Source organism: Vicugna pacos, chromosome 5, assembly GCF_048564905.1.
Source record: "Vicugna pacos chromosome 5, VicPac4, whole genome shotgun sequence".
Classification (NCBI taxonomy): Eukaryota; Metazoa; Chordata; class Mammalia; order Artiodactyla; family Camelidae; genus Vicugna; species Vicugna pacos.
In genome coordinates, this window is record NC_132991.1 from 49,065,275 (window position 1) to 49,079,682 (window position 14,408).

Here is a 14,408-nt window from a genome sequence, read left to right on the forward strand (position 1 = left end):
AAAACTTAGGCTGCTATTGCAGAGAGAGGCTCAGTGTGGTGCTGCCACACCAGGTTTTCTGTTTGTCCCTAAGGCTGGTGCAGCAATGACTTCAAAGTTTGATGGTGTCTTGGTTTCTTTTTTTTTCCCTTAGTTCTTTCTGTTTTTTTCTTCCTCCAAAGATGCTGAGCAGCAGGCTAATGGATCCCCAGCAGGGTGCAAAGACAGCAGAAAGCGCTGGAATCAGATGTCAATGTATTCCTCCGAGATACCCCGCTAGGACAGAGCTAACTAACCAGGGCTTTAGTCTTCTCTTGGGGAACACGCTTGGATGGTTCCCTGCCCACTCTGGGCTTCCTATATGCTTCCTGATTAAAATGCTGTCACAGATAAATCATGACTTCTGCCTGTTAGGGCCATTTTCTATTTTTTTAAGGAAAAGTTTGGAAGGATAAGATTAAAAAGATGAGCAAGTTCTGGAGAATTATATACTCGCATACAAACATATGCATATAAGCACGTCACATCTCCCTACTATATAACCATCCACAGATCTGGGACTGTTCTCTGCTTGTTCCTTCCCTCCCCATTGCTTTATTAGATATATTTATATATTTTCCTTCAGTCATTTTCAGTCAATCAGTAGATTACTTAAGAAACTTCCTATTGAATAGATTTTGGCGGGTGAGAGGAGTCTCATTGCTTTCCCTCAACACAAATTGACTGGAAATTGAAGTTGTCCCAGAGATAAGAGTTTCAATTTTAAATGCAACGGGCATCTAAAATGTACCGGGGTTTTTGTGGGTTCCCACCTAGGCACACAAATAAATAGCCTTTCAGGCACCAGAGAGTATTAATAATGTACCCTTTGCTTGGAGGGGAGACTAAACTCAGCAAACCAGAGCGAAAGTGGGAAAGTGCTTGATCTATTTTGACAGAGTACAACCCTCTCAAAACCAGGAAGTGAGACAGTGACAGTCAATGAAGTAAAAAAGCTGTACTCACACCGTACTTGTATCTGCAGCCCAGCTGCATCTCCACCCTCCTGCACCCTCCCTGCCTCGTCCTGTGCCGCCCCTCCTGCAGAATCCAGCCATGGTGTGCCTTTGGTTGGCTTCTACCTTCGCTGGACTGCATCTCTCACTCGGCTGCCCCTGCAAGGAGATTGCTGATCGCTAAGTACGTATCTGTTTGTTTCAGGCTCTACGTGACGTTTCTTGTCACCCAGACCTGCTCCACCTTGGGGGCAGGGCGCTGGCCATTAAAAGGACATTTTTTGGCCTCACAGGTACTGTTCTTTTTCTTTTTCCCTCTGCCCAGGTTGACTTAGCAAAGCCACACTGGATTCTTATGCTCCATAATGCAGACAGTGTTGTGTCTCATAGCTCAGGACGCCTGCCACCTGCATGCTTTCCTACTTGCCTCTATCTTTTCAGGCTGTTATTGTATGTTCATGTTAAAAACGCTAAAGTGACTTTTCGGCAACAACCTGAGTTCCTGAAGACATTTTGCCTCAGTGACCAGTGTCGCATCAGGGACCTTCCTTGCTTGGTGAGTCATTTCCTCAGGCCTTGGTGACTTGGCACCAATGGCAGTTCCTGCCCTCTGGCTGATTCCATGTCAGTTCTGCAGCACCGGTGGGAAGGTGAGATTATCCGGTTACAGGAGGAAAAACACACAACTGTTCGAGGAGGGACACGATAGGGACGCTCATGGAGGACATTTATCCTTGATCTTAGCCAAAAGGCCGAGAAGCGATACATTTAAAGTCACCCTACAAGGTTTCAGTTTGAGGGCTTTTTGAAGTGTTGGTTTCAAAATTATATAAATCTACAATATATATAAATTATCATAAAGAATTTACAAGCGAAACCCGTGAGTTTTTAAAAAAAAAGTGATGAGAAGGAGTTTCAAAAAGGGTGTGATTTTCATGCTTCGTTTGCTGAGAAGACAGCAGCAGGTATGAAGATAAGCTTTTACAAACAGCTCCTTCCACATCCCCAGATGCCACGACTTTCTTCAGTTAGTTTAATAAGAAAAGATTGTGAGAGAATGTCCAGCAGAGAGAAAGTGAGACTGTAGAAAGGTCACTACACCAAAACCAAGGTCACAGATGAGTGGGACACAATCTCATTTGATGTGAGTGTCACCTAAACTTTCTATATGTCAGTTTCCTGTGGATAAAAATAGCAGGTGTATCTAATGTCACAGATCAATAATAAAGCAAAACAGATGGGAAAAAATCAGCAATGATGTGGTGATATTACTCTCTAAATTCTGGAAACAGCTATTTTCATTTTAAATTCAAGTAACTTCCTTTTTAACCTGAAGATTTCAAAGTATTTAATGGGACATATAAAAATAAGCCCACAGGATTGTGAATCAGTAATGAAACATTTAAGTTAGCATGGAAAAGCATAGAAGAGTCCTTTCCAGCATTTACTATTACTTATCACATAGGAAGGGATGTGGGTTCATTCCAAAGTGGCTTTGCAGACTAATACCAAAAATTTATCAGCCCCACAAATACATGTCTTCATCCTCGTAAGCTTTACCCACAGTAAAAGGAATTTACTAATTGCAAGAATTCGTCTCATTTATTTCCTAAGTGTGCACAGGAAAGTGAATAATGTTAAAAAATAATCCAACGTAAATAGTCAAGGTCAATTTAGCAAAGCCAGATACATCTGACCCAACAGCAGTGAGCCTTCCACATGGGGACCCAGCTTATTCAGAGACACCAGAGGAGGGAGGATGGGAGAAGCAGATGGGAAGAAAAGAGAATTGAGGATGCTCTTACAATAAAGTAGACATCATTCTTGATTTTTCACCCAATCTTTCATTATTAAATAAAAGAGCATTATGTCCCATGTCAAACTAAAAGGATCTATTTTAGATTCTTTTAAAGATTTACTTGTCTGATTTTATGCTATCATGTATTTAATGCATAATATAAAACAAAAAATAATTTACTATTGTTGTTTATAGCCATTAAGAAATTACATTTCTATCTTCAAGACAGTGTTCTAGGTTTTTTATTTTTATTTTTTTTTTTAGAGTAATGTGACAGGGCTCAGCAGTTCCTAAAAGTGCTGCAAAGTAGTAGATACGCCTGAAACTTAATGGTTGTGAGGTCCTTAAAAAACAGTCCTGTGTTTTTAATGGAGTTACACAGAGTGAGAAATAAAGCCGTTTGGCTTTCCCTGCATGTGTTTCTCACTTTGAAGTTAAAAAAGCAGCTCAGTCTGATTGAGGTAGGTAGGGGGTAAAGAACTCGCCAGGTTTTACACATGAAAGCAAATGCTTAGAAGTAGAATTAAAAGCCAATGTACACTAAACTGTGAGTGTTAACTGATATCAGCCCTAATCCTACTCAAAAAGTGGAGTGTGAACATGCAAAGCTGATGACACTGGTCTCTTTTCCAGGAGCAGGGTCCCGAACACGCGCAGCAGAGCTAGGACATGTTGGTGCGTCTTGCTCAGTGTTCAGTGTCTGCCACGTGTCACATGTGGCTCAGACAGAGGCAGAGGTTTAAGATGGAAGGTACCTTTCAAAACCCCATGGCCCAGACCATGGAGTCAGAGCAGAAAACCATGTTTCGTGGAACTCTTGTGTCTCAAATGATACCAATAAGAGTAAAAGACAAACCAAAAAACTGAAAGAGATTTCCATGGCCTAATGTTTGAAAAATTCAGAATTAATCAAGGTCCAACCTCTTTCCTGAAGAGCTTCTCCAAGCCTTCAGTATTTTATTGTGCACAGAGGTTCCCTAATTTTTGGACCTGAGAGCTCTTTTTGAAAAGATACCCGTTAGGCTAGGGCTGGGTACTTGCATTCCATGGGGCACAATTTGAGAACTACTGAGATAAAATATTATTATCCCTGTTTTATAGAGGAGGGAGTTGAAGCCCAGGGAGATTATGACCTACAAGGAGAACTCAGGTCTCTGGCCTCCTAGTACCAACACTTCCCAGGGGGATGATCAGAAATCTGAGAAAAAATAAGCAGCCACTGGCATTTGGCAACATACACACCCGGGAAGGATGCTCTAAAACTAATCCTTCTCAAAGTGCGGTGCGTTCGCTCCTCTTTCCTGGCTGGGTCAGAACACGTGGACCCTCCCAAACCATGAGTACCTGATACAGAGGCATGCAGATGCTATCAATCCACTCCAGTTGCAACCGAGGCAGCTCATCCTTCCGGTTCCGATCAAAAATAGCCTAGAATGGGGGAAGAGAACATTGCTTTATTACACCAGAGTCTTTTATCAGTGCTTTGTCAAACACTGCCACAATGATACGGTTTTTACAAACAGAACTCTTCACAAGTCACCATAAATCTTTGCACATACTTTCTTGTCCTTTATCTATGATGAGAAGTAAAGTATTTTCACCTCTTTTTATGAGATTTGTCAGTGAATTTATTTAAATTCGCAACTCCTCGGGGCCAAAATCTGTCTTCAGATATAGGTAACTGCCACTAAAGTCATCAGGTCACTCAGAATTGGGTGCAAGTCAAAGGAAGGGGAAATGTTTTATTTTATTGCCACAAAAATAGTGCAGGTTTTAACTTTTACAGTGATAGGGTGGGATAGCTTGGAAAAGATCCTTAAAAGCAATTTCATTTAAAATAAGAACTATTTATATTATTTTTTCAGGGTGGGGTGTTGGTTTGACAGTTCTGTGTTTTTCAGTAACATTCTGTCATTAATAAATTCCTAAATTTTTATCTATCATTGGATGGGTGATTGGGGGGTCCCCATTCTTATCTCCAGTCTTTAATAAAACTTAATGTTATAATGATACTTGAAAGTGTTACGAGCATGTTCTATTAACTGACTCACTGCTTCCAGTATTAATCTGGCTGTGGCCCATGTTAACCTTCATCTTCATGAAGTTACTCTGATGCCCTTTGGGACTATGACACCTGAAAGGGCTCTTGGAAAATTTTATTCCTAAATATCGAGGAATAATGAACACAAGCAGGTGTCAGATCTGGGGGCATGTGCTTCCAGGCATCTCTGGAGAAGGACTCACGAGGGATACCCTGCCACAGCAACCAGATCTCTCCCGGGAGATGGTCATCAGCCGTGTTAATGGGCTTTCGTGGGGAGACAGCAGCACTTACAGCTATGTTTCCACCACAAAATTAATTTCCTTTATGTCTTCAGAAAACCCCTTACCTAAGGCTCCAAAGTTCCCAGTGTCACGCCACTTAGTGCCAGCTCGCCGGGGCCGGCAATTGACTCATATTTTTTTCCTTTAATTAAATGACCTGTGGGATCGCTGCACTGCAAACCCTTTGGAAGATGCCTCTGAAACAGTTTGTTAAAGATGGGAAAAGCCTTCATTTGAAAATAGATATATGTACAGCTGACAGAAATTTGGGCTGTACTACATTTTACACACTAGCTATGTATCCTAATTTAGTGTCTTACTTTTACAACCAAATTTGGTGACATCACCAGAAAAGAACAAAGGGATGTTTTGCAAACAGCATGAGTAGATGTTGCTTTGGAAACTGTAATAATTGATGGGTGTTTTTAATCTATGTAGTCTCCTGACCTTTCAAGGGTAAGCAGCAAATTAAGAACAGTCACAATCAGTAAGGCCGTGAGTGCTGACTCCAGGCAGGTGAAACTGCCTAAGTGAGGAGCTGTTTCTGCTGCTTTCCCTTGTTTTTAAACGTCAGCAAAGAAAGATGTTTCAGAACTTGAAGATCCTATAAATACCTCCAAGTGTCCCAAACTGAGCTGATTTGAATCCTCAGAAAAAGACATTCTTGACAACTGATACTTTCCTTGAGCCTCACTGAATCTCCTGTGCTGTGCAGGCTTTAAAATACTCTATACCAGTCTTAGAGTCGCCAGGTGACATGTTTCTAGCTACCCATTCATAAGAATAAAGAGGCCGCTTCCCCTTGTGGGGATGATTGAGGCATTTATGTCTTTGTCTCCTGATGAGTGAAAACAGCATCATCCTTAGCCTACAGTAAGCATCTCAAATATTAATTGAAGAGACGAATCCAATACAAACAGCATTTCAATCAGCAGCAACTGGTTCCCCAGGTGCAAATTTTCATTTTGCAAGAAAGAAAACAGAGATTTGAAATGCTTTGCTTTTGGGATTTTGGAAAGTCCAAAATTGGAAAGTAAAATCCAGAATATCCATTATTTACTGCGGCTGCCTGTTCTAGCTCCTCAAGCCTGGACAGCTTGACTTTAATTTTTTTCTGTATTTTTGTTCCAAAGTAGCCATCGACCACATCTGAAACACCAGCCTAGGGTTCTGAGTTATTCAAATGCCACTCTGCAATCCTCCCTTGTGCCTACTTGTCCCACTGTGGGAGCGCAGCAAATCCTTGTTAAGTAGATCAGCTCTCTTAATCAGAAACCTGGGAATAAGAGGGTTTAGCATCTAAGTTTAATTAAAGTTTGAAACTTTCAGGAGTGCTTCCTTAAATCTATTCTCAGTCTTTCCCATTTTCAAAGTGTGGTTGGGAATTATTTCTGAAAATGTCCTTCAAAAGAGGAAATCCATCAAAAGAAAAGGATGAACTTACTGACGGAGTGAGTTTGAGTTCTGCTCTCTCCCGATCTCCTTGTTCAAAGAACTCACTGGTCACAAGTTCAGCCACCTGAAACGTAGAAATATTTTAGTTTGTGGTTATGTGTAATTTATCATGAGACTCAGAAGTTATTTCTGGCTTACATGTGTGGTCGTTATGTTCAAGACAATCATTTAAAAACTTACGAGGAAGTACATTAACTTTTTGTGTTTGAAGGTATTACAGGATTTAATCAATGAAACTGATTTACTTTTAATCAGAAGAATTTGTGCAATTTATGTATGTATGTATGTATGTATGTATGTATGTATTTATTTATTTATATTGAAATAGGGTTGGCGTACAGTTGCAGTGTATTGTTAGATGCATGGCAATAGATGATCTCTGACAGTATAGCTTCCATATTCTGGAAGAGCCACAGGGCTGCTACCTTCAAAGTAGGAAACATTCTTATGCAGCAAAATGAAGCAAATAATAACCTAATAATAATTGATGTTTTATAATATATTTGTAATAATAATCAGCCAAGTTTTGGTTGTTTCTATGTAAATTCTTTAATTTGTTGCATACTTTTATTTTAGCTTGGTTTCGTCTTGCCATCACATAAACTCCTTAGCGACTTCAAGGTACCAAGATTTGTGTGCACCATGGAGGGGACAACCCCAGGGCACCTCTTTTGCTTCTTACTGTAGCAATTTGTCAAGTGGCAGGACTGATGCTAGATTCACTGTTCATACCAGACTTTTAGAGTGTGCTGTGATATAGTTTGAAGAGTGTGATTTGGTCTTCAGGCTGTTTCAACTGATGTACTAAGAGTGTTCATTTATGGGAGGTTCTCATTGGTACATCCACAATGGAATGGCTGTTCTACCTAACACCATAAAGAGTTTTCCAATTTAAGGATCTATATTTTTCCAGTTTTCATCCATCAGTGTGGATGATCAGAAGCTACTGATCACAATCAAGCTTAAAGAGATTTTTTTTTTTTAATGGAGGTACTGGGGATTGAACCCAGGACTTCATGCATGCTAAGCGCATGCTCTACCACTGAGCTATACCCATCCCCTTAAAGAGGTTTTTTTTTTTTTCTTCCCAAGCTCTGTGCTTCTAAGCATAGCTTTAAGGGAAGCCAACTGTGTAACAGAAAAGTGCTGGACAGGTATTTCCCACAACATTATGCTGTGCATCTAGGATGTTTCTGGCATGAACTAGCTGGATTTATGAAATACTGGAAGATCAGAAAACAAATCCCAGACTACTTGATAGCAAGAAGATCTGGATCCCCAGACTAATTGTTCCCTATTCCAGACTCATAAAGACGAGGTTCTTCGGTCTGGCAAAGGCTTTAGCATTTAATTTTGGTCAAGTGCAGAGAATCAAGATAATTTACCTAAGAGTATCTCTCAAGAGATTTTGTCAAGCATCAATCGTAACCATTGATAAAAGCTAAAAACAATACCAAATACACACACATCTGAAAGTAGCAAATATGCAGTCCTTTATTAAGAAATAGAATAGTCAGTTCAGATTTTAAACATTTGAAAAATTCAACAGCATAAAACTAGTCAGAACTGACTCAGTTTTTCTAGGACCTGACTCACTTCTCTCTCTCTCTCTGCCACTGCCTTTTACGTTAGCATTCCAGGTCTCTCTCTTTGGTCTCTGGCCTTCCTTTTAAAGAAGAAATGGTTCCCTAAGGACCTGGCCTCATTATTCAGTTCCCTGAACTCTCCCTCAGACTGCTCTGAGGTGGGTCTTTAGCACTAAAGAATGCACGTGTGCACATCAGGTCACCTCAAGGTGGGAGTCCTGCGGAGGTCAGCAGCCCCTGGAAAGCGAATTAAAACAAAATCCTGTCCTTGGTCTTTCCAAAGTGGTCTAGGGTATCTCCCCTGTGCTTCTTTCACAGCTCAACTGGTACCAGTGTTTCATTTGTACTTAAAAACCCAATCAGGACCATTAAGTGGCTCCTGATTGAATTGTTTATTAAAGCAGGAAATTGAGATGCTAATCAGACCTTGGGGGATCACTGGGGAAACCCACAGGCTTAGAGTCATGCATGTGAGGAAGGAAAAGTGAAACAGACACCAGTGAAAAAACATTTTGAAAAGGAATTAAAAAAAAAACCCAACATCCAGGAAATTGGAAATACATATATTTAAAAGAAGCTTCTATTGTTTTTGTCCAACTGTTTCCTAAAATCATACAAGTATGTTTTTGAAAATACCTAACCTGTTTAATCTGGAGACAAATACAAAAGAGAGCTACAGTTTAGAGCTGTGACAAGATGTCTGATGAAAACAACTGGAAAAAGGTAGTTTTGTGTTTTAGTCATTTATTTTATTTCCCTGACCTCATGAGTTTCTGCACTGATCAGCAGAAGTTTCAAATCCTAAAAATAAAATAATATTTATGTCAGTGATATAATATATTTATGTTATATTACATATATATGTGAAACAATATTTATATCATGTGCACATGGCTGTTGGGCCTCTTTGGTCTATAATCTCAATGCAGAAACTTTTTTCCTTTCAAGTACTTTGTCCTGTCACTTTCTGGTTCCCACGTGGGCTGCTGCTCCTTCAGTTGTGACGTGCATTTCACTGGGGCTTCTGAAGGCCCTGGCACATCATCCCTCACACACTCCCTTTCCAGTCTTCTGCTTTTCCCCCAGCCCCCCTACTTTCCACTAGTCCACCCCTCCCAGCCCTATCATAGGGGCCGCTCCCAGGACTACACCTTACCTAAAAGAGCCACCTACATCTTCTCCACAGTGTATTCCCACACTTCACTGTGAGGGAGGCCTCCCCACACTGGGGAAGGGAGGGGTAAGCAGAGACGTAGAAATAAGCTACACAACCCCACAAATCCTTCACTGTCACCTGCTTCATGCAACTTCAAGTACGTTACACTAAAAGGAAAACCAAGGCTCCATTGCAAGAGAGCTATTTATTGGCCAAGAGTCTACAGGAAAACTGCACCATCTGCACTGAACTGTGATATGAGCAAGACATCAACTTTTATTTGTGTTAAGCAGCTCAAATCTGAGAATGTATTTGTTACTGCAGCAAAGCCTAGCTTGTCCTCGACTAACACAAAAATTGGTATGGAAGTAAGGTGCTGCTGTTACAGAAAGGAAGGAAGGGAAAAAGGAAAGGAAGGAAAGAAAAAGGAAAAGACCCTAAATATATGTGGCATTGGCTTGGGGGCAAAGTGTAAAATAGAGAGGGAACATTTGTTAGAAGCTATAAGGATGATGACTGTGTTACAAGTGGCAAAATATTTTGTCTACTTCAAATGGAAATACAGCAAATAATGTATCTAATGAATGTATAGCCTTAGGGGAAGAAGATTGGAAAACAATAGCATGTGATGGTTGCTAGTGACTGTTTTGCTAGGTGTTATAAGAAGTGAGCTCAGAAAAGGGTCAGCCGGTATACAACCAGGAATGAAAGGGAAGAGAGAAAGTCACAAATTCAAGGTCTTGTAGGGACAGAACATGAAGCTGCTACTTAACCCCAAACTGTGAGAATAAAAATCGAGATATGTTTTGAATGACAGAGGCCCATCAAGACTCAGTTTGGCAGCAAGAATCAACTCGAAGATGTGCCCAGTACACACGTAGTTAAAAGCTCTGAATGAATTAGCTGGCACACACGACATCCTCTCAGTTAGGCAAAATGGTCCAGAGAAATAATTTAACTAACGTGATTCTCTCAAGGGCACCTGTTAGGCTGAAAGTACTAGGAACTAACTCATGAGAGAGGAAGATGGATGGATGCTACAGTCTTTGTTTCTGATAAGGAATATAAGGAAGAAAAAAAACCAAGTGTTGCCATCTCTTCCCTTTCTGAAAGGAAGTGTCCTAATGAGTATTTTGTGGTGTGGGTGTGTGTTACAGGCTGCATTTTGAATGTGTGTAGGTTTTTAATTTGCATCCAGACCTGATGTAGGGACTAGCACATGTTGCCTAGAGATCCTGGACTTGGAGCTTGATACCACGACTGATGGGATATTTGGGTCATCTCCCTTGGGGAGAGGATGAGCATATTTTGCCTGCAGGAAGGAGAATGAATCGCATTTTGGCTTTCTATTTTCTGGGCACATGGGAGGATGGCACTTCCTGGTTGGGTGGGGTCTGGTGACAATTGCTGGGGTGGGGGGGTGGCATTTAACTGCCAGTGCAAGACGCACCCGGGTCTAGCTTGAATGGTCCAGGTAGTGGCTGCTCCTTCAGCCAAAGCCCAGCACTAGGACAAAGGGGAACCAGCCAACCCTTGAGTGACAAGCTGGTTTAAGCCACTGAGATTTTGAGCTTAGTGATAACATAGCCCATTCTGCCAACACGCTTGTCTTATTTAAAAATGCTAATTGGTGCCTCTTGTGTAAGAAAGCATAAAACACGGTTAAGAGTAAAGGCTATGAAGCCTAATCTGCTAGGATTTGCACCCCCAGCTCCACTACTTTCTAGCTGTATGACCTCCGGCTACTTATCCTTCCTAAGTCTCAATTTTCCCATTTTGTGAAATAGGAGTAATCACTGCATCAGTTTCCTAGGGCTGCTGTAAGTTACTATAAAGGGTGGCTGCAAACAACAGAAATGTATTTTCTTATAGTTCTGGAGGCCAGGAGTTCACCATCAGTTAACTGAACAGAAATTACTGTCATTGACTGGGTCCTGTTCCCTCTGGAGGACCCAGGGGGACAATCTGCAGTTTGCCTCTTCCAGTTTCCGGTGGCTGCCAGCATCCCTTTGTCTGTGGCCACCTCACTTCAGTCTCTGCCTTGTCTTTACATCGCCTCCTCCTCTCCTGAATGTGCGATCTCCCTGTGCCTCTCTCTCATAAGGACACTCGTGATTGAATTTAGGGCCTACTTGGATAATCCAGGATAATTATGATGATGACAATGATGGTCCTTAACTTAATCACATCTGCAAAGACCCTTTTTCCTTCTAAGGTAACATTTACAAGCTCCAGGGATTAGGACCTGATGTCTTTGGGTGGGCATCATTCAGCCCACTACAGTAACTCTACCTGCTCGGTGGAGAGGGGAGGGGGAGTTTGAAGATTAAATGATATAATACTTACAAAGTGGTCATTTAATATTAGTTACTTAGTTAATAAATATTAGTTTTTTATTGTTATATACGAGTATCTGATTTTCCCTAAAATGTTGTCTTAAGATAGCAAGTTACCATTTTAGACCCCACAGCCCACCCACTAGGTGCCTCATAAAACTTGGAGCTATTAACCAAATACTATCAAAGTAATCAAGGATCTTGACTCGGGTAGTTAAGGATTAAAAACTATTCCTGCTCTAGAACTTTTGGGCAGTGAAATCATACGGGTGGTAAAGACATTAAATTTTTGGTACAAATTTAATTAGATATTGCATATTTTGGCCAAAGAGCCCTTAGATCTCTAAATAGACTTTAAGGAAAAATAGAATTTCCTTTGTACTTCTTTTTTTTTTCCCTCTGATGTGAAAAACGACCTTGTGCTAAAACATGGCTACCTATTCAAAAACACTATGTTTGAAACTCCTGCCCTAAGAAATGGTCAAAGTGTTATTTGAATTTAGTGCGTTAAAAAAAAATACCCTTACAGAGACAGGAATATTATTTCTCAGTGGAAGCGAGATAAAGAAAGGCCGGGCAATAAACTACGTCTTGCCTCAGCCTCCCGCTATTTTTTACACCACGTTAATACTGATGCAAATTGACTGGGGTTTCAGTGCCTGGTCGACAGGGCTCTGGGAATACTGCCCCCCCTCCCCCCAGTCCCTCCTCTGCTGAGCCCTGCCATTAATCACCACTCGCCTGTCTCGAGATCTCCCACGGTTTGGTCACGGCTCCAAGGTCACAGGCTGTCATTAACATTGATCTGAAAAACAGAACCAAACAAAACAGCCTGAATAATCTTTTGTTGCATTCCTAAACAAACCCATCCTAGCTACATAAATAAATAAAACGGGACTGAGGCCAGCTCACATCTTTTCAACAAGGGAAGCACTGTTTGTAGCCCCATGTTTAGCATCTCCTTCATGTGGCCACACGGCTTAGGAAGACAAAGCTCACACTCTCGGTGGCCCTTTTGTTTTGTCTGCGGCAGATCAAGGAAAGTAAAGCGCTGCTTTCTCTATACCTGAACCAAGCAAGCTCTGCTGAAAATAATGTGTAATGGACACGGCTTTTTATTTTTAACTCTCAGCAAGGGAATCCGTATATAATACTATATACGTAGCTGATGAACCTATTTACCAATGTCTCACTGACTGATGGGGATGGAGTAAAACCCACACCAAAGAGGCGAGCTGCATGTCCCGTTAGGGGCTCCTGCAATTTCATCGGAGCTAAGATTTACGCAGGAGAGCCACACGGTTTCACTCCAGTTTACTACCTGGCTGCAACCATGTTTTATACGTATTATGAAGAAGAAACATATTCAGCTACAGCTTTCATTAATTCTGGCACAGCAAATAGCACAGGAAAGATCTGAATCAGATTTCTCTTGGCTTGCCTAGAATCCACACTGAATCATGGATATAAAAAGCAAATTCGAATCATAGACAGCTCTGATGCTTCTAATTGGATGTGATGGGAATGGGAAAAATCAGGCAACACTCTTTGTCTAAAATCTGCTTTCTCTGTACTAAACCCAGCAGCATGTGATGAAAAGGAATGAAGGATCTGAGCTGGGAAACCACATCTTGTCTAACTCCTTTCGGAAGAAAGGGGTGTGTTGCTAAAGGTCAGAGGGCCGTCCTGATGTCAGGTGTTAACGTTTCATACCCTGCTGGATTCAAATGCCCTGGAGACGTGTCTGCTTCCCAGATGGCAGAGCAGGCCTAGCTGGTAGTGGGGTTTGTGTAACTTCCCCAGGAAATCCCTCCGGGGAACAAGGCAGACCAGCAGATAACAACAATAGGTCATTGAAAGCACAACCAGGCAGCGCCAGCGTGAGCAGCCCTCTCGGAGGCAGGCAGCGCCTAACTCCAGACGCCGGGTGCTAAGCAGGATGCAGAGACGCGTCAGTCTGTTCTTCACATTTGACCGTCTGTGAGAAGCCCTTCGACAGCGCTCACGCGCGCCTGCCTCTGCACTAAGTGCGTACCGGCTACCTGCTCACTAACTACTAACCAGATGACTTCTCACCACAAGGTTCTGTTACTCCTATTTTACAGAGAGGCTGATGGAAGCAGGGAGTGATTAAGGAACGCGCCCAAAGCGGGTAAAGGACTCAGGATTCTGTGCCCATCACAAAGCTACCACAGCCCCTCTTGCTGCACTCCCAGTGCTATTCATTTTAGGTTCTGCTGATACCTGAGGGCGACAAGACTGTAGATGATGCATTGGACTTTCTAGTCTTTCTCCAGGACAGGAAATAGTCTCTGCGAGGTGGCCTATTTGTACCATAACTTAAGTTCCATCCGCTTGATAATTTGAAGCTTACTTTTCAAATTCATATCAACATTAACCAGTCAATTAACAAGTTTTTTGAGTATGTGCTACATGCTCAGATGACGAGAATTCTAAGAGTTACCATTTATTGAACAGGCGTTACTGGGTGGATGATACCTCTATATGAAGTAGGGATACTATTATTACCTCCACTTTACAAAGCAGATAGTGTTTTGCATTCCTGGATCAGAGAGGTCAGGTAGCTTGCCAAGGTTACACAGCAAGGAGGTATCAAAGTTAGATTGGGATCCATACAGTCTGACAGAAATGTCTCTACTGTCAATGAATACTATACAGTGGAGCAGAAAGTCCACACAGAGAAGGAAGAGAAAGGCTGGGAGGGAGGACGGTGGAGTGTCTGAAACCTTTATCCACTGGCGTTGGGGAGTCGATTAA

General features: G+C 41.7%; 1 protein-coding gene across 1 annotated transcript in view; it reads right to left on the reverse strand.

Moving 5' to 3' along the window:
• PDE11A (phosphodiesterase 11A) overlaps positions 1 to 14,408 on the reverse strand; it is a 359,091-nt gene that overhangs the window by 20,706 nt on the left and 323,977 nt on the right. Inside the window, exons 17-19 of the mRNA XM_006210208.4 lie at positions 12,372 to 12,435; positions 6,542 to 6,616; positions 4,117 to 4,200 (exon numbers count right to left, since the gene is read on the reverse strand). Coding sequence (XP_006210270.2) covers positions 4,117 to 4,200; positions 6,542 to 6,616; positions 12,372 to 12,435 — 223 coding nt within the window. The remainder of the gene's footprint in view (positions 1 to 4,116; positions 4,201 to 6,541; positions 6,617 to 12,371; positions 12,436 to 14,408) is intronic.